Below are 21,041 nucleotides of genomic sequence, written 5' to 3' on the forward strand. Positions count from 1 at the left end.
AACATCAATTGGATACAATCATAATGCATTATTAGATCTTCCTCTGTCACAACAAATTTTGCTCTTCTGAAGGAAAGGCTGAAATGAAACTATTGATTACTTAATTCTGAGTAAGGTAATAATAGTTTTGCATAGAAAAAGCTGAAAATATAAAGGACAGGAGATTGGGGGGGCTAGAGGCAGGAACAAGGATGGGGCATGGGGCTTGGTGGGACTAGACGTGGGGGGAAAGGCTGGGCATGAAGCTTGTGGACAACTAGATGTGGGGGGCAAGAAGAGCAGGGGTCTTGTTGGGGACTAGAGGTAACGGGGGCGGGGGCTTAGGGGGGGACTGGAGGTGGGGACAACAGGGACACAGGACTTGGTGGGCACTGGAGGTAGGAGGCAACAGGCAGGGCACAGCGGGGGGTGCAACACTTTTGATTTGAATTTTGGGTTGAATTTCTAGTAAGAAGGGCTATCTAAGACAAAATGGTTCTAAATGATGATTGATGATAAAATACTTTATGGGTATGTGTCTGCCTACATCTGACATGTTATAACTACTAATGAAACCTGTTTATTCCATTTTTGTACCTCTCTTCTCTCATGAATGGAAAAGACCTGTGCATATATATATATGAAGGCCAACATTTATCAAACTGATTGGTGGTTTTGGGTACAGATGAAACACATGTAATCTCTGAAAATAAAGCCCCTGCACAGGAGTTTAGTTTAAACCTGCCAAATTATGAATCTCCTTGGAAAATCTTATCCTGACGTTTTTGCAGAAGAAAAAGGTGCAGACCAAGAAAAGTTTTCCTTTGGGACAGCGGTCTCCAACCTTTTTAAGTAGGAGATCACCTCTGGCATTTAAAAGCAACCCAAGATCTACCGTGTGCTGCTGCCACCCTCCACCCCTCACCACCCAGCAGGTAAGTCTGTGGGGAGAGAAGGGGGGGGGCAGATTGAGGCAGAGGGAGAAAAAAATATTTGGGGGCATGCCTCCCCAGCAGGTAAATCCCACCCAGATGGGGCCCAACTCAGCTTACCCCTGCTCCTGCCTCTGCAGCACTGTCCCTCACCATGGGGGCCTCAATCTAGCCCCCACCTCTTCCCTCCCCCATGGACTGACCTGCTGGGCTGGGGGCATGCGTGTGCATGCACATGGTCACTCAGCTACCCACCCCAGCCTTGGATCGACTCCAAGAGGCTCCAAGATCTACCGCAAGAGGCTCTGAGATCTACTGGTGGATTGAGATCCACTGTTTGGTGACCACTGCTTTAGGATGACCTTTCAGGAAGTCACCCTAGTCATGGCCCAGATCAGAGGAATTGGCAAACAGCTCAGAGTTGGAGGAAAGTAGCCAGGGTTTAATTTTTGAGAGAAAATCAACTGTCCACTACCTCCTTCATCCTTCAAGCTATATTGTGAAAGCTTCCCACCCTCAATTTTTAAATTTGCTGACAATACCAAATTAAACAGCATTTTCAAGACACCATGCAGAATGAAGTGAATTACCTAGAGATCCTAAGAGAAATTGAATGAAATTTACCACTACGAAGTGTAAGATCATGCAGAAAGGGTCTAATACCAAGAATTTCTGCAGTAAGATGAGGGCCAATCAGTTGGAAATGCCTGAAGGAAGGAAGGATCTAGGTGTATTAGTCAACTGCAGGATGACTAGAAATGTCCAATGTAATGTAACTCTGAAAACAGCAAAGGCCATTCTAGGAGGTATCCCATGAAATATTTCCAGCTGAAATAGGAAAATATTAATGCAACTGTGCAAGTCCTTGGTGAGACATCCTCTGAAATACTGTGTAAAATTATGGTTATCCACAAACATTAAATATGAATTCAGAGGGAAACAAGTAAAGAAAAAGCTTATTAGGATGATTACAAAAATGGGGAACCTTATGAGTAGAGAAGAAAAGAGCTGGGCTTGTTTAGCGCCCCCCAAAAAATTAAGATTGAGAGGGAATATGATAACTTGCTATAATTATGTTCAAGGTGTAAATGCCAAAGAAAACAACTAGATAACTGGTTTAAGTTCTAATGGATTTAAATTGGTCATGAATTAATTTAGGCTGGGAATTGGAGAAGGTGTCTAACCATCAGAACATAAGGCATCAGTGACATTTTAGGTCAGTTTCAGAAAGAGTAGTGGGAAGACACTTGTTGGTTTTATGGCAAGGCTTGTTTATTGAAGGGACTCTATAATGTGGTTGCCTACAACAGTGGGGAACACACTTGATGAGAATAGGTTATTCAAGTCTGGTTATTTGTTTCATCCTATCATTAACACCATATTTCTAACTGCATATTTCTAACTGCATTGCTGAGGGGGCAAGATGTTGTCTTTTGCTAGAAGGTGAATCTCTTCTGAAAGAACCTGGAGTTCTGTTTTAAAATGATGCAACTAGAACTGATTGGGAAGGGTGTCTAAATTGATGAGGTCTCCTTTAGACCCTGAAACAATAGCCCTAAGAACTATGAGTTGTCTCTGCTCACTAAATGCGATATCAAATACAAAGCCTAATTGTAATGACCTAAATGTCAGCGTTATTAATTATGGAATAGTTGACTGAAGCAGGTTAAAAAAATCCCAAAAAACAGGCATAACAATATTAAGGGCTACACAATCTAAAAGGAGTGATGACATTTGATTCTGGTGTCATGAGTAGTTGTATTGTAGACATATCTTGCGTGCATTAAAACCAACAGACTCTCATTTGTTTTGCCCAAAACTCATTCTACCAATTTAATTCTGAACATTTTTCTACCAAACTAATCCTGTACACACACACATAATTTGGGGCACTTAAGAGAGGGCAGCCCTGAGAGAATATAAAAGGATTAAAGCAGTGTACTTAACCTCTAATTTCTGTTTGCCTAGGAAACTGGCCATATTGGAAAGTTAATGATTCTGCTGATAAATATCCGAACACAGGAGAGATTGCTCAGTTTTTCAACAGTTTGTGTGATGGGATAGCTGCTTTTCTGCTGCATGCATAATCTAGGTAGGCACATTTTAAATGTGATTTTTGCTTTCTTTTTAAGATTTATGATAAATCTGTATATAAAATCCCCACTTCACTATAATGATAACTGTTATCATTTTTTATTTTTTGAAGTTAAGAAACTTAGGATGGCATTAGGAATATCCTTTATGATAAATACTACCTGTGAAAGCTTAACAATAAACATTTTGGGTATACATATGTGCACATGGATATTGTCAAATAATATAGGCATGTGAAAACAGTGGTGACAATTGAAAAGCCATATATATGCAAAGTATAATACAAGATAGTTCAGTATGCTGCAGTATATACTGCATAAGCAATACAAGCACTAGTACAGTAATAATATAAGTACAATGGTAATACAAGTATGAAATATACAGCACTATAGCCCTACATAGTACTTTGAAGTCATGAAAATGTATGAATTATTTTTCATATTATGCGAGCTGAAAAATTAAAAGATATTCTTTATTTTTAATATATTCAAAAATCAAATAAAAATGTTGCTGTAGACCTCCACTGGTATAAATCAACATAGGTCCAATGAATTCTGAATGGGATATGATTACGATGCATTATATTTAATATGATGATATCCTGCCTTTCAAAGATGACTAATCCAGAAAACATGAGTCAAAACCTTAAAAGTGGTTAACATTAAAAGTGTGAAAATATAAGTATTGATATAGAGGTAGCAGTATTTCTTCTTCCTGCTAATTTGTAACAAGTTGTACTACCTCAATCTTTGTAAAACAATAAATGTTATCCAATCTAAATTAGTAGTCATGCATTTCTTATCTGTTGTAATTAGTTAGTAACAAGTGAGTGGGAAACCAAACTGAATTCCTGAATGTTCTTGCACTACTCATTAGGAGATGGATTCCAGCCCAAGAAGCTGGAAGTACAGAGCTTATGCAAATCTTATGATACCTTATCAGTTCTCAAAAGTGATTTTAAGTGATGTGGACATCTATAACTGGCACTTTGTTCAGGGGTTCCTGTCATCCTTTGGTTTTGGCTAGCCTTGCGCTGAATGTTTAATGTGGTGTAGAAGCTCTTAGCTCTCACAAATGGATGGTCTGTATTATGTGCAGGCAACCTATGGCCCATGGATCCATTATTTTCATCTCAGAGCCAGGGGGCTTTAGCAATGCGGGGCTTCACTCACTCTGTACTGCAGCTGGATTGGGGCGGGGAGGGGTAAGCCGGGCTCAGGCAGCTAGAGATTGCTTGTACAATACCATGACCAAGAAGCAGGGAGTTTCACCCATGCTGTACTGTGGCTAGGCAATGAGGAGACATAGTAGTGCTGGTCCAGTCCTAGTGGCAGTGACCTGGCTCAAACCTGAGCTGGGTCATTTCAGCTTGCTGCCAGAATAACATTGCTGTCTTCTGCTCTATGTTATTCACTAATCATTGTCACCCTGAATCTTGCACTGCACTCTGAAAGCTTATCCTCCCTAGACCCAAATACTGAACACAATAATGAGCTTACACTTTTTCATTTCTTAAACCAGGGGTGGCCAACCTCTGTGGCACAGGCACCCTATGTGTGTGGGAGGGGACAGGCAGCACAGCAGCAGATGGGACAGAAATCTGAAAGCAGAAAGCAGGGCAGCACATCAGGAAGGGGACACAGGACAGGGAGCAGAAAGTAGAGCAGCAGATCAAGCAGGGGAAGAGAATCAGAGTGGCAGGACTAACTTGTGGCACACCTGCCAAAAAGGTATGCCCTACTGTCTTAAATGATACATGCAGTTATTCAATAGGGGTGTTAGAAGCTTCTGTCCCTGATCCAATTCGGCAGAGATTTAGCCTGATTTGGCAGCCGAATCTCTGAACCCAAATCAAATCAGAGGACCCTTTAATCTCTCCGAATCAAATCGGAACCCTTCGAATCAATACGGAGATTCAGAAAGATTCGGTGATTCGGACATAGACACAGCTTTAAATGTTTTTTCTACATACCTGTAGGTAGCAGGTGGCTCATGAATGCTGTGATGCTGGGGTGCATGGAGTGTCCCACAAAAGCATGGGGGTCTCCCCACCATGCTCAGTAGCAGACCCAGAAGTGGACCAGAAGTAGTTCCGGTCCGCTTCCGGGTTCGCTGCCAAGCACATGGGAGAGCCCCCCTGCACTCCCCGGCTTGGTGATCAGCAACAGGGGGACCCCAGGTGCCCCCCCCCCAGGCCGAGGAGGCACCAGTCATGAAGCTTGAGGGGCGCAGGGGGGCTCCCCTTCGTGCTCTCCAGCGGACCCAGCAGTGGACCAGAAGTGCTTCTGGTCCACTTCTGAGTCAGCTGCCGAGCATGCTGGGGAGCCCCCACACTTCTGTGGGATGCTCCATCCACCCCAGCATTGCGGTGTTCATGAGCTGCACCTGGTACCTCGAGGTATGTAGAAAAACATTTAAAGCTGTGTCTATGGCCAAATCACTGGTTCTCTGAATCAGCACCAAATCTTCAGATTTGGATTCAGCCGAATCGAATTGGGGACAGTGATCTGAATCAACAAATTGAATCACTGTCCCCGATTCGGGCCGAATCCAAATTGAATAGGGCCCATTTTGGACACCCCTATTAATCAAGTCACAACATAGATATGATGGGAAAGAAGACTATAGACAGAGATCCGTAAAAGCCAATTAGAATACCACTGGAATCATGCTGGCATCCTTTTCTCAGTCATATCTGCTGCCAGTTATGAATTGTTGTTTTAGTAAGCTTGTCATTCATTCACCTGGCTATATGTTTATGCCAAACTTAACTATGTTTGTTCTCCTCCTCTTCTGTTACTGTTACTGGAAATGCAACAACTATGGGCCACTAAAGAACAGTATTTGTGAAGATCCAACAAATTAAAACATTATTGCGCAAATCCATTGAAGATACTTCTATGCTTTGCCTTTAAGTACACCTAACACTGTGAATGTTATTGAAGGTGGGGAGGAGAGAACCATAAATGTACTGAAGCATGGGTATGGATAACAAAAATATATTACACTGATCTGGACTCTGAGCTGCTATAATTCAATTAATTGGCAACAGTGAAACAACATTCATTCTTTGATGATCTGGCCCATTATATTGAAATAGATGGCATGCATTCACTTCTGATTTGAATTTTGGTTTGAATTTCTATGAGAAGCGGCTTGATGCCTACCTGGCTGGGGTCATTTGAGCCCAGTTTTCTTCCTGCCCAGGCAGGGGGTTGGACTTGAAGATCTACAAGGTCCCTTCTGACCCTACTTCTATGATTCTATGATTCTAGTAAGAAGGGTAATCTAGGACAAAACGGTTCTAAATAATGACCGATGATAAAATACTTTATGGGCATGTGTCTTTCTACATCTGACATGTTATAACTACTAATGAAACCTGTTTATTCCATTTATGTATGTCTCTACTCTCTTGAATGGAAAAGGCCTGTGCATATATATACGAAGGCCAAAATTTATCAAACTGATTGGTGGCTTTGGGCACAGGTGGAATACATGTACTCTCTGAAAATGAAGCCCCTGCATAGGATCTCAGTTTAAGCCTTGAGAATTATGAATCACCTTGGAAAATCTTATCCTGATGTTTTTGCAGAAGAAAAAAACCTGACAATATTGGATAAAGAGTAGGCCTATTTAACTCTAAATAAGAATCAAGTTTAAAGGGAAGGGGCTAAGGTAATAGATGTGCTGCAAATAGCAAACTGGATGCCAGAGCCAGCCTCAGGGAAAATGATGTCCTGGGTGAACTTGTATTTTGGTGCCCCTCCCCCCCCCGAAACTGCCCAAGTCAGTGGAACTGCTGCAGGCAGGGGTATAAGGCACAGTCCAGTGCAGAGGCAGAGCCACCCATACTGCCCAGCCTACCCCATTGCCTCCAGCTGCTGCTCAGGAGGAGTCTGGCCAGGCAGAGCCCTGTGCCCCTGCCTGCCTGCCTGCCTGCCTCTGCGTGCAGCAGTGTCACTGGCTTGTGGGGCTGGGCGTGTGTGTGTGTGTGCGCGTGCGTACGCGTGCCTGTGGTGCCCCCTGACCACAGAGCCCTTGGCAGTTGGCCATACTGCCCACCCCTGAGGCTGACTTTGCTGGATGCTATATTTTAGGAAGACAAATGTTTTAATTTAGATTAATCCCTGCAAAAATTTGCATTTCATTTTTTTTCATAGCTTGTTGTGTCTATGGCATGCACCCACACCACTTCACTCCAAAATTTAGCTTTATAATTTTCATCCTAATACCTTTGCTCAGTCTCCCATGTCTATACCCATTTTATTTAAACTTTTTCTCCTTGTTGCCCTACATTCCAGACACTTAGAAAGTCTTGTTACATTACTGTGCCTCAACTAAGCAACAGCTCATTTCAAGATAAAATGCTTTGCCCTCAAAACAGATGAGAGAGAACAGAGGAAAGAAAAGGAGAGGAATCCCAATCCATAACCTACTGGCCCCTGCAGAAAGACCTGCAATTTCTGTGGATACATCTGTGGCTCAAGGATGGGACTTTTAAGTCACTTCAAGATCCATCAATGAGCTGTGATAGAGACCATCCATAAATTGAGGGATTGCCAACAATGACTCCATCATCTTGTAAAAAACCCACTTACATAGTCCTTAGCATTAATTGCTATCATTCATGCATCTCACCGTTTTTAGCATACTTACAATTCACAGATGTACAATTGGAGCCTGGGTTTCCATAAGCATTTAACTGCTTAAGTCCCTTAGCCAGAGAAACAAAGGGTACATCTACACGTGCACTTTAATGCACATTAGCCTATTTTAATGTGCACTAAAGCGTCACTAATAAAAACCATGCTCTTTAGTTAATGAGCATTAAGACAGGCTAGCGCACATTTTATTAGTACCTCGCAATGGAGGGCACCTATACATGAGTGTTGAGGCTGCTCCAACACTCTGCAATTCCAGTGTATCAGAGCAGACTTGATTAATTGAGTCTGCTGGAGCATGGCAAATGCTGCACTCCAGCAGCCTCCTGTGTCTTGTGTATCAGCGTCCCCATGCTTAAAAATGGCAGTGGGGGCACTTGAACTAAAGCTCATCAAATGCCATTTTTAAGTGTGGGGATGCTGATGCAGGAGATGCTGCAGTGCTTCAATTAGAGTGGCTCTTATAGCTGTTACCTCCCACATTAATGCACATGTAGATGTTCCTTAAAGGGTGAATGTGTAATGTACCAGAAGGCAAAAGGAATAGGGCTTTACTTCATATCATCTGCTCCTCAGTGGGTGCATCTACATGTTCATTAATGCACAGTAGTTACTGTGAATTTAGTTTAGTACTTGCTTAATAAAGTATTAACTTTATGCACAGTAACTAGATTTACTGTGCAGTAACACTGGTACATGGTTTTTTTGTGACATTTACTGTACAATAGTCTAATAACACTGTAGCATATTAGCATGGTTTTTGACCTGCACACTACTGCGCAGTGCTGTTAGGCTACTGTGCAGTAAGCATCTCGTGTAGATGCACCCAGTAACTGTGTTGTACTTGCTCTTTGCCTGTGCTGGCAAGGGGAGGCTAACCCTGACACCATACCACTTTTTCATTAAAGTCTAAGCTAATGCCAGTTGACTTCTACTTACCACAGGGTCTTGAGTCATAAAGCACATGCGTCTTGAACCGGTGCTATATCAAACCCTTTTGAAAAGGTTGCCCTCACTGCTCTGTGGTATGACCTGTGATAATGATATTTGCCAGTGTGAGTAGATTTTTTTCCAGCTGGGAGAAAGTCCATCCACCTTTCTAAATGTTCCAGCTTTTATATGGGGAAATCTTTTTATCCAGACTTATTTTTGTCCTCGTACTCAAATTATAGATATAGTGAGAAGGGAGAAATGAGATGACTCTGGTGTTGAAGGATTTTTGTGCTCTTATTTTGGACTATGAGGTTTAATGCTTGGGTCATTTCTGAGCTTGTGTATCTTTTAATAGATTCACTATCTGACTGGGGCTCTAAAATGGCTTTTCTTCAGGTTTCTGATTGCAGTTAGGGTCCTTCTCTACTTTCTAACTGAAATGATATGTGCCAGCAAGTGTTTTCTTTCTGTAAATATTTTCTAATTTTATGGTTTATAAATATATGTACATTTTAAAATACTTGGAGGGAGAAAAATGTTTGCATACTAGCCAATTGCCTGTCATGAAGGCTGGAGTGTTTAAGGGAGTGCTTACATGTCCCTCCCCCACCCGCAGACCCATCTGGGCTGGGCATGTAAGCAGTCCCTCCACCACCTCTGCCTCCTCCTCCAGACTCTGGCATGGCGGCTCCCACCCCTCTGCCCGTCGCCACCACCTCCTGCAGAGCAGCAGGGCTTCCCTCCACCTCAGGAAGCAGCAGCAGTAGTGATAACTCCTTCCCCCCAGCCCACCCACCTCTGCCTCCTCCCATGGAGCAGAGGGCCTTCCCTCTGCCTGAGACGGTGATGGTGGCAGCTCCCTTCCCTCTGCCTACCTGCCCACCTCTGCCTCCTCCCACAGAGCAGCGGGGCATCCCTCTGCCTGAGCTGGCACAGGGAAGTGCCAGTGGCTCCCTGCCCCCCGCCCAGCTGCCTCTGCCTCCTCCTGTGGAGCAGCGGGGCTTCCCTCTGCCCAAGGCAGTGGTAGCTCCCTCCCCCCCACCTCCCCACCCACCTCCGCCTCTTCCTGTGAAGCAACAGGGCAACCCTCCGCCTGAGGCATTGGTGGCCTCAGCTCCCTTCCCCTCTGCCCACTTCCACCTCCTTCTGTGGAGCATTGAGGCTTCCCTCTGCCTGAGGCGGTGGTCATGGTGGCAGCTCCTCCCTCCCCCCCACCTGCCCTCCACCTCCACCTCTTCCCGCTGAGCAGTGGGGCTCCTGCCTCCCTGCCTGAGGTGGTGGGAGCCCCCACAGCCAATTGCCGCCAGCCCTCTCAGTGGCACATGTGCAGTTGTCCAAAAGCATTACAGACAGACAGACATATAGACAGACACACACATACACAGACTCTATTATATTAGAATAGTTTATTTGTTACTTGCCAGTTCTAACACATACCACGTAGCAAAGAAAACAAGGAAAGTACAATATGAAATGTTTGGCCCATACTATGGATTAAACCTCATGCACATGACAAGTTTTTAATTAATAATAAACTATTCTGTTTGCGAAGTGGGAAGTGGGGCCCTCTCCTTCATGTCTGCAAAGTGCTCCATCCATGCTGGAACTAGTGTGTGAATCTGCTGGCATGAAAAGTCAAAAGATGAACAATATTTTACAAATGAGTAATTAAAAAATGGTCATGTCAAGTGAAGTGTCATATTTCAATTTCAAATGTATTTTTAAGTCTTTTTTTTTTTTGCAAATTAACTAAAATTTGAAATGAAAAGTTATTATAAGCCCAAAAATGAACTTTTTTTTCTGAAATGACAAGACAGAGCATTTCAAATTTAGAGGAAAAAAAAAGAAAATGTATTTGAAGAGTTATTGAAAATGAACCTTTCCAGTGAAAAGATTTAGCTTTGACAATAAAAATAACCAAAAAAAAAAAATGTTCTGAGGAAAAATTCAACCAGCTCCTTTTGATTCCTCTTGTTTTAACATGCATTATAATTTTTCATGGTTCTTATTTGAAACAGGTAATCAAGTATAAAAACAGAAATCATGAAAGTGGAAATTGGATCAGATAATGTTGATGACTCAATCCAGGAAGCAGAACCTACCCAACCTCTGGATGATGGAGCAATCAGCCAACCACCAGTCAAAAAGAAAACTTCCTGTTGTACTGGTTTAAAGGTTATTATTTATTGATTGATTGATTAGGTTTATATGCCTCAATATCCAAAGAAGGCTCTGGGCAGCTTTTAGTGAATCCACAAGGTATGAAAAAAAAGACTCAAATAATATTTCACAACCTTAAAATTCCATGCCACTCTGTCCACTTCCACTTCCCTGGGTCTCACCCAGAAGAGCAAAATGACTATTGCTGTTATTTGTTAAACATTTATAGTATGTGTTCTTCAAAATACAAAAGGAATATAGAGAGAGAGATTTTGGGGGTCTATAAAAATGCAGTTTATAACTGTAAAATAAACAAGTTAATTCAATTCTCTCAAATGTCTAAAATAGTTTACCTTAAGTATATTGGGTAGAGATTAACATTTATCTGAATCAATTTTTCTCTTTGTACACCTACTGTAATAGATTCTTAGATTCCAGTGAAACGCATGGGACCAAGTTCACAGTTGCATAGATGATGTTTTCTATTAACTTATTTCAAAGTGTGAATGCTATAGCAATTAAAATTAAAATAAACAATAGACAGAACTCAAGTAATCTCAGTATGTACTTAAGCTATGGTATGGCAACACCTAATTTCTGATTGCCTACCCAAAGGGGGAAATTGAAAATGATGCAGTAAAGTATGAGTGAGAGACTCCAGATATGCCAAGCCACAGTTCAGATTCACACATCAGGCCAGATGTACAACTATCAAAATACTGCAGAAAATGAAGAAAAATGTTCTCCTAGAATTGTTGGCATTAATATACCCAGTGAATATAAACCATCTATCTGTTCTTGTTTACTTTTCCCATTCATTTTCTAAACCAAACCAAACTTGAATACAAATAGCAGACAACTCCTTTTACACATTTTCTCCTAGGATTTTCTTATTTCTCAAATGTTGCGGTCAGTTATATCAAAAAGGTTAAAACCCAGTTCCTTTTATTTGCTCACCTAATGATCAGTTATACAAAATATTTTAACTTTTACCCTGTGGACAACAAGTTTGTTTGTTTTGGGATTACATAGAAAACTGTTGTGTTGAAATGTCTGGGTAATATTTAAGCACCCCTGTATTGCCACGTCTTCCAAAAAAAGCTTTGCTTGCAAGAATTGCAATGTGCAAGTATATGCTGCCAAAGCAGAGTATAAGTACATACAGACTGTCACAACCCAGTGATTTTGGTGCCTCGGCACGATGGAATTTTCCCGCCACATGAGAGCCTCTTGCACAGCAAAGGGTTTTTGTTGCAACAGAAAAACCCCGGTGCAAGAGAGTTCCCGCCATTTGAATGCAAATTTGTGTCCTGCTATTGGCCAGTTCTAAATTATTCCTACGTGGCGGCTAGTAATTGGCTTGCTAGCCGTTTAAAATTTCGTGTGACTTCCGCCCAAGTCGAAGAACTTTGAGCACGCTGCAGAGTGCCTCTAAAGAGATGTGACTTGCGGCTGAGCTGATCGATAGACTGATCACCTATCAATTCTTCTCCCTGTCACCGAGCGCAATCCTCGACGTACCCTTTCCCTGCCGGCTTAATTTGTGGACGGATTGGCTGGCCTGAGCCTTGCCAGCTGGAGCAACTCACATAGTTGTTCAGACAACCGGACCACCTGCGTCGCGGCTACAAGTGGCGTAAGTAAAGTTTTTGCAACCACTAAGCTTTGTCTGCCTCTCCATTCACCAGCCCGCCCAGCAAACGAGTAATTTCTAAAATCACCTCGAGTCGGCTCCAGCCGTCCGAGACATGGCGACAAGGATGGGATCTAAGGGCACGGTGATGGAGATGAACCTGATCGGGTGCTGCCCCTGGCGCACCGGGACCCACCGCGTGGAGAATGCAAACGACCTGTGGGCGCATATCGCTTACCACCAGGCAGTAGAAGGGGATGAAAGAAATATTGATGGCTACTTCTCGGTAAAGAGAGCAGAAGCAGTCGTAAAAGAATGGAGAACTAAGTTATCCCTTGGGGAGTTCGAATGCATAATGGGGACCGACCGGGTCTATTATCGACCCCCGCAGGAAACATCAGCCATATCCCTAGCCGGGGTGAAGGCGCGGAAGGCAGAAAAGCTGACCCCCGCTCAGGAGTTCGCTCAATGCACTCAATACTTAAGGGAAGGAGGGGAACCCACCCCCACGGACTGGTTCAATTGTCCGGATTTGGTGCTTGGGTCACGGGGCCATGAGCTCCTCGTTCAGCTCTGAGAGGATCTGGAAACTAAGGGCCATCATGTGCCGAAGTGGGGTCTAACTAAATGGAAGAAGGGAAAGATGATGAATGTGCTGTTCCATACAGTAACGGGTCTACTAGGGGAGTATGCAAATTTGGAGGCTCAGATGCATACGGCGGGTAAGGAGTCACTGGAGCGGACAGCAAAAGGCTCTGGAGCGACGCTTATCAATAGCGCCAGCCGTATGATGCCGCTAGCAGAAAATGGCGCCGAAAGAAGCGCGAGCCATCCGGGGAACCCGGATAAGAGGGGCGGAGTTTCAGAAGACCCGGCGGGGATCCGCCTAGCGACTCCGCCCCCTGAGGTGACGTCGTTCCCAATGGCCCTGCCTCCTTGCCACGGGGAGGGGGCAATGGAAGGAGGGATGTATCCAATACTCCCACATGAGGAATTTAATTCTCTCTCTGCCGCAGCTCACCAGATAGCTGTGATGAAGCATATTGCGGATGAAGATGGTACTACGCGTACCACTGTTATCTCTCGCACACGCACCCGACCAGAAATTCAGAAACTTTGTAGAGAATCTAAAATAAAACCAGAAGAAACCTTGGCCATGTGGTTAGGACGATTAATAGTGGAATTTGGATCTGACACTTTAGACAAGGAAGAAGCGAGTGCCCTGACCCGACAAGTGGCATGGAGTGGTGGGCGTGCTACCGACTTGAATGTGGTGACGGACAGTGCCCACTGGCCCATCCCACTCCCGGCGCTTGTAGTGGGACAGGTAACCCACAAATTTCACACCTGGCACGAGGGTCGCCCGCAGAAGGCCACTGCAGAGCAACTCCTCCTGGCCATAGTCTGGGTGTCATATCTTTCATGGAGTCCGAGAGCGAATCCAATGGGACTAACAGCAGTCCAATGCAAGGAGAGATGGGCTCATCGCCACCTATCGAACCCCGGGGCAATTCCAATGCCCCTGGAAGCTATAGATGCCTGCGTGGAGGTATACAGAGGAGAAAATGCCGTTACACTCCGACTCTTTTTGAACCCGATGGCGGGTGGGAAATCTCTTAGGCCATCTCCCACGACTGCAGGCACTCATGAAACAGAGTGGAGAAACTTCTGATGACATAAGAGACCGACCTTCAGCATACCCAGACACTGAGACCCAGACGTCAAGAGTTTACCCCCCGGCGAAAGCCATGGTGGTCACCTCCAAGGACCCCAAAGGAAAGAACTACAAAGGAAAGGAATATGCTTGGTTTTCTTCTCGCCCGCTCCGGACTTACAAAGACTCAGTTGCAAGTTTTGGGAGAAAGGGCCCAGTGTCGTCTGGCCGAAGTATTAGGATTCAAATTCGAAGACCCACCAAAAAACGAATAATGGCCGTCGGCTCTGCCGGCGGCCTTCTCCAACTCAAACCTGGCCCCACTGATCCTCGTCCATACGCCGAACTCACTGTTTACAACCCTACCGATCCAGATGACCAACAACAAGTATTCTTCCTTCTCGATACTGGAGCTCAAATCAATGTGATTACCTCAATGATACCTCACCAAAAGACCACCAAAACGATTAAGGTACAAGGGCTTAACGCTATTGCAGTCACCACAAAGGTCAAATTCTCAGTCCAAGGCCACCGATACCCCCTAGAGGCTGTCCTAGGGGGCATCAATATTTTAGGAATCCCGGGGATAAAAGCGCTTGACCTTAAAGAACAAGTGCTACAAGCATTACCCATTATTATCCCAGAACAGGATTGGCGTCGACCAACGCTTCGTAACACCTCCACCTGGCAATATCGACCAATCCCAACCAAGGGTCCTTTAAAAAAGTCCCTTACTGACCTCCTGCGGCGACTCGAGCAATGAGGCTGTATTAAGACCGTAACTGCCAGCACCTACCTGTCATCAGGATGGGGAGTTGCGAAACCTGGAAAGCCTAACGAAGCCCGGCTAGTCGTAGACTATAGAGAGGTTAACAAAAGATGTCAAGTACTTCAACAACCTTATCCTTCTACTCTGCCACAGTGTATGTTCGAGATGGCACAATTCCAGCAAAGTAAGTGGGTCGGAGTCGCACTGGATCTAAAAAACATGTTCTTTTCCATCCCGATAACTGACCCGGAAGGAATACTAAATATGTGTATTGATGGCACTATGTACAGGTGGGCGGTTTGTCCGCAAGGATATCGCAACGCTCCATCACTAGCCACTGGTGCCATGAATAATACCTTAAAGAATTTTCAAGCCTCACACTCTCTTCCCCCAGAGGAGGAATTGAGAATTTAGAGTTATGTCGATGATATTGCCATCATGGGTCGTGATAGTTCCGTAGTTACTAGTATACTCAACCAACTAGTCGCTCACCTTTAAAGTGAGGGATGGACGATCAACGAGGAAAAGTCATGCCTACATCCTGTAGATGACATCACATTCCTTGGCACTCGATACATCGGTTCCATCTGCCACGGAATCTCGCATGATGGTCCTAACATCGATCCATTAAAAACATTCCTCCCTGTTACTAAGAGATGCTTTCAACAGTTTTGGGGTCATTTGAATTGGTATCGGCATTATGTTGGACCCAGTGATTTGGCACTCCTCACCAAGTTGCAGCGACAGATCTGTAACAAATCCCAAAAGTCCACGCCCTGGACGAAAGGAGATCAGCGGAACCTGCTTCGCCTGCTAGCCATGGTTAAAGATACACAACTCCATGCCATCGATCTGGGTGAGTCACTAACAGTAACCCTTGGGTTTACCACAAACCACGTGTGGGCTGTCGTACATAACCCTCGCAATGAGCTAGTATACACGGCCCATAAGACGCTTCAAGCGGCACAACATCGATTTGGAGCTGTAGGAAAAATCCTCCTAGCCGAACAACTGGTGGAACCATTAGCAAGGGGGCATGGGACGTTACGTGCTCCCGGTGCCACATTGTTACCCTTGCTGGATGCGGAAAAAGTCGACCCACATTTTCAGGGGGAGCCTAAGACCTGGAATACGCTAGTGCTTACCCACCATTACAACTGGCATTGCTGGAGGTTGGAAGACACGGTACCTGATCCAAGCCCAGAAGATGAGGAGAAGGTCCCTACACTGTATGGAACTTCTGCCCCGGCATGGATGGCCTCAGATGGAACCTCCCGACATGGCGGAGGCTATGGGTACTATTGCAAGGCTTGTCATGACAAGAAAATATTCCAAGCCGACCCAGATGATAATTCGTCCCAAAAATGTGAATTGTTAGGATTCCTCAAGGTACTGGAACATTGTCTGACCCATCATAACGACTCGCTCCCCGTTCCAATCATCGCAATTGATTCGCAATACATTTATAAAATTCTTACTGGTACAGCCTTTCCCACCAAAAATTTGAATGATTGGCAAGACATCTGGAAGACGTTAACTAAACTTGCACGCCTCCCGTTGGTTAGGCACACTAAGTCCCACTGTCCGGATACTGATCCAGTACATGAGGTCATTGATAAGCTCTTAGAAGACCCACTCCGGACTGATATAGTCTTGCCTATCACATCTACCTCCGGTCCTGAAGTAAATCCATTCCTCGCGTGGCTTCACGAAAATTGGGGTCACCCAGGACCACGGGCTTGCCATCAACGTTGGTGCCGAACCCTTACGGAGCCAGCCTCATACGGAGCTCGGCGAGATTGGGAAAAGGTAGCTCAGGCCTGTGAGATATGTGCTAAAGAAAAGTGCCAGAGAACCAAGCATCAGCTCGGAGCTTTCGATTCTTCACAGTTTCAGGCAGGAAAAGTTTGGCAGGTAGATCTGCTAGGACCCCTCCCAGGGTCTAAACCGCCAAATAAAGGATTAGTTGTTGTTGACCTGGGAACAAGAAAGTTACAAGTTATTCCCTTACGAAAAAGCAATGCCACTGCTGTTATTTCTGCCTTAACTGCTGTATTTGCCACCTGGCAACCTCCTCATGAAATTCAGTCTGATGGGGGACCCCCTTTTAACTCTAACGCCATAGACAAATTTGCTCGTCTTCACAATGTAGCTTGGCATCTCCATCTGCCGTACCACCCACAGTCCAATGGCATTGTAGAAAGACATATAGGCCTGTACAAAGAACAACTTCGCCTCAGAGGAGAAGGGACGTTTAAAAACTGGACTAAATTCAGTCATGATGTTCTCATCTCACTGAACACTGCTAAACCATTATGGGATGAAGCTAATATCCAGAAACCCCCACCTTGGGAACCCAAGTTCCAGCCAGATGAGTTAGTGTGGATCTCAATACCGCACCCCCATCAGTCTCATCCGCAAGTTCACAAAGGAACAGTTCAACGGTCGGGACAATATCCTAATACCTATTCTTCCACTTAGAGGAAAAGCCCGATCATCCTCCTATTATCGTTCATCACAACTGGATGACTCGTGGTTCCGACATTCACCCAGTAACCTTACAGTGAATCCAATTATGGGTCTTTTTGGCTTTGTTCTGTTTTGTTTTGTTGTTTTCTTTTCTTTATAGGTCTAACCTCAGCACAGCGGTAATCTACAGCCGTTCGATTGTGTGATCCGTCGAGCACCAAACTACAGTTCATTCGAGTCAAAAGTGACGGTTGTGAAGGAAACACTGAGGCAGTGAATGTCCATCTGCTCAGGACTTGCTATGACACTGTTTTCTCTCATTTTATTAAGTATTTTAATTGACATTGTCTGTTATAGGAGAAGATGGACTGACTAATAAACGAGGGGAGTCCCAAGCAGATGTTCTCCAATCAGACGATGATCAATAGTTGTTGTTATATGTTCAAGTTATTATATGTTATAGTTTGTTAAGAAGACCGGTCTATAAAATTGTTTATATATATTGGTTGTTGAAGCTTTGCCAGGTCAGTAAATCCTGAAACAAAGATGCCTTATGATGTGCTCATGTGTCTAAAATTCCAGTTGTGCCGTTGGCAAGGGGGCATGTCACAACCCAGTGATTTTGGTGCCTCGGCACGATGGAATTTTCCCGCCACATGAGAGCCTCTTGCACAGCAAAGGGTTTTTGTTGCAACAGAAAAACCCCGGTGCAAGAGAGTTCCCGCCATTTGAATGCAAATTTGTGTCCCGCTATTGGCCAGTTCTAAATTATTCCTACATGGCGGCTAGTAATTGGCTTGCTAGCCGTTTAAAATTTCGTGCGACTTCCGCCCAAGTCGAAGAACTTTGAGCACACTGCAGAGTGCCTCTAAAGAGATCTGACTTGCGGCTGAGCTGATCGATAGACTGATCACCTATCGATTCTTCTCCCCGTCGCCGAGTGCAATCCTCGACGTACCCTTTCCCCGCCGGCTTAATTTGTGGACGGATTGGCTGGCCTGAGCCTTGCCAGCTGGAGCAACTCACATAGTTGTTCAGATGACCGGACCACCTGCGTCGTGGCTACAAGCGGCGTAAGTAAAGTTTTTGCAACCACTAAGCTTTGTCTGCCTCTCCATTCACCAGCCCGCCCAGTGAATGAGTAATTTCTAAAATCACCTCGAGTCGTCTCCGGCCGTCCGAGACACAGACATTTGGGGAGGTTAGATCATGTTAAAAATCGCTACCCAATCTAACTTAGTTTGTCCAGGTGCAGACCTTACACTTGAACTGCACAGTTCAGGACAGTTAGATTGGTCTAAAAATGGCTGGCCTGATCTAAGTTAACCCTACCTCTGAGGCAGTCTGACTTAGATCAGGTCCAGCGATGCTGCTGTAACTCAACTTCTGTACAGTTTCCCTGTGCAGTTGAGAAAGCCCAGCCACAAGCCCCAGGTCTGGGACTCAGGTTTCCCTACCTCCTCCTCAGCATCTGACTATTTTAGCCCCCTGGCCTCTCACCCCACTTACAAACAGACATACCCCACCAAAGACCAGCCAGCTGCCCCCCAGCTCACCAACCCCACCAACACAGGATGAGGAGTGTTGGCTCACTGGCTGGGGAGGGTTAGAGGACAGAAAATAGCCCCTGGTCCCAGGGAGTCAGGACCTCCCTATTCCCTAAAGCCCTCTGAAAATGCCACTAGCCCTTTGATCTTGCCAAACCCTCACAAACCCCAGCAACCCTCCATGGACCCTGCTTGCCCCCTTGATCCCTCCTTCAGACCCTACTTGGCACCCAGTCCTTCCCACTACAGACCAGTCCAGGTCCTCTGCAGACCCCATTAACACCACTGAGCCCATGGTCCCCACTCCAGACCCTGCTTGCCCCCCTGAACCCCACCCTCTCGAACCCAATTGCCCCCTGATCTCCACTGCAGACCCTGTTTGCCTTCCTCGATTCCCACCCAAGCCTCTCCCTTCCTAGCCTCCCCATCTCAACTTACCTTAGATCGAGTGAACATTTTCAATTTGATCTAACCTCCCCAAATATTGGTACGTACTCTATATGGGTGGTGGGGGGAGGGGGCAGGTGTGTATAGATAGATAGTGTGTGTGTGTGTGTGTGTGTGTGTGTGTGTATACACACATATATGTCTATGTGTATGCACCTACAATAAAGACCTCAATCCTGAAAAGAGCTCCTCTCAGGCTTTCAGAAATGGTTTTTACCTACTCCTGGCCCATTGGTGTAGAGAGATATACGGCCAGTCCTGAATTACAGTATTCAAATGTTATTTTTTAAGACTATAAAAAGTCAAATTCTTAAGTGCCCTTTACAAAGAGGGGCATGTATAGTAAATATAATTCAGATACTTTAAAGTATATCCAGACTGATAAGTGGCAGAAGGTTTGCCAGCACAGGAGTGCTATGAAACCTACATTTCATTCTCATGTTTTGGTACCAAACATCTTATAAATTGAAGAGGAACAAAAAGACTTGACGAGTAAGAAGTAACCCTAATAAAACACAATTCTGATTATATAGACTGTGGGCTAGTTTCAATAAGTCTCCTCTGACCAGAAGTTTTATTTGTATTCCAGCTGCACTTAAAAGACTTATGGTGTCTTCTCCCCACAGCTAGGCCTCAGCACTCGTTGTAGCCTAACAATTGATTTTGGGATTTAAGTACGGTAGGTAGCCCCCAATAGTTTTGGTAGCTTTTTAAAAATTTTTTAAATTCTCTATTAGTAGGGGGCTACTATCATGGGAAGTCTTTGTTCAACAAAACAAAGCAAGCCAAGCTTTCTGAATAGTAAGCAAATAATAGCAGCCTTAAGCACAAACAAGGAAAGTGGCTCTATAATTCAAAGGCTGACCTTATATACCTCTCCAGCATTGGGACTCGAGTAGGGGAAAAGCACTTCTGAAAGCTAAGAAGAGCTCTTTGCTGGATTCATGTCTTTACTGAATGTGCATATACAGATTTCTTTGTTGGTGTTTAATTAATAAATGTAAATAAATTAAGATTTAATTTATGCAAATTGCTGTGCATGGATTCAGACTTACTTGATTTGTGTATTATTAATTTCTCCTCCTCTACCTCCCACTTTCTATCTTATTTTTTCCTCAGGTGTTTTTGGCTGCTTTGTCATTCACCTACTTGAGTAAAACCTTATCTGGAACCATTATGAAAAGTTCCATCACACAGATAGAAAGAAGATTTGACATTCCCTCCTCTATAGCTGGCTTAATTGATGGAAGTTTTGAGATGGGTAATTGGCATTCTGTAACATATAGGAAATTATTCAGAGCAAACACAGTGCAAAGCATCTAGTAGTGATTTTTTTTTCTTTTTTAGGTAATTTGTTGGTGATTGCATTTGTAAGTTACTATGGAGCCAAAATTCACAGACCAAAAGCAATTGCTCTTGGATGTTTCATTATGTCTGCTGGAAGTATCTTAACAGCAATGCCTCATTTCTTCATGGGATAGTAAGTCTTAACTATGACTAATTAAACTACCATAAAGTTGTAACTCTATACTTCTTATTCCACTTGGTTGAACTAAAGCCATTGTCTTTTGACTGGGCTCTCTGAGACACCACATGCATTATTTTGAATGACTGCTGGTAGTAATAGCAAATGCTGGTAAAATGGAAAATTATGGGTCAGACATTCAACATACCAAACAGGATCTGTGCACATGGCCATAAGAAATGGAATCTAAGAAATTTCAGTGCCCTGAAGGAGGAGGTAATTATCAAATATGGCT

The 21,041-nt window shown here is 44.3% G+C and overlaps 1 protein-coding gene across 4 annotated transcripts in view; it reads left to right on the forward strand.

Moving 5' to 3' along the window:
* Positions 1-2,937: 2,937 nt before the first annotated feature.
* The window catches only part of LOC102561018 (solute carrier organic anion transporter family member 1C1), a 40,087-nt gene continuing 21,983 nt past the window's right edge, over positions 2,938-21,041 (forward strand). For 2 of the 4 annotated variants that reach the window (XR_009461825.1, XM_059726558.1), the window contains exons 1-2: positions 19,370-20,542; positions 20,629-20,761. Coding sequence is in view for 3 of the 4 variants with exons in the window: in XM_059726558.1 (XP_059582541.1) it covers positions 20,458-20,542; positions 20,629-20,761 (218 nt within the window). In the remaining variant the exon portion in view is untranslated. Of the gene's footprint in view, positions 3,004-10,620; positions 10,778-16,619; positions 18,361-19,369; positions 20,543-20,628; positions 20,762-21,041 lie in introns of those variants that run through there. The other 2 variants (XM_059726556.1, XM_059726557.1) reach the window with 2 other exon arrangements.

The sequence above is a fragment of the Alligator mississippiensis genome, chromosome 4, assembly GCF_030867095.1.
Source record: "Alligator mississippiensis isolate rAllMis1 chromosome 4, rAllMis1, whole genome shotgun sequence".
In the NCBI taxonomy this organism is placed as follows: Eukaryota; Metazoa; Chordata; order Crocodylia; family Alligatoridae; genus Alligator; species Alligator mississippiensis.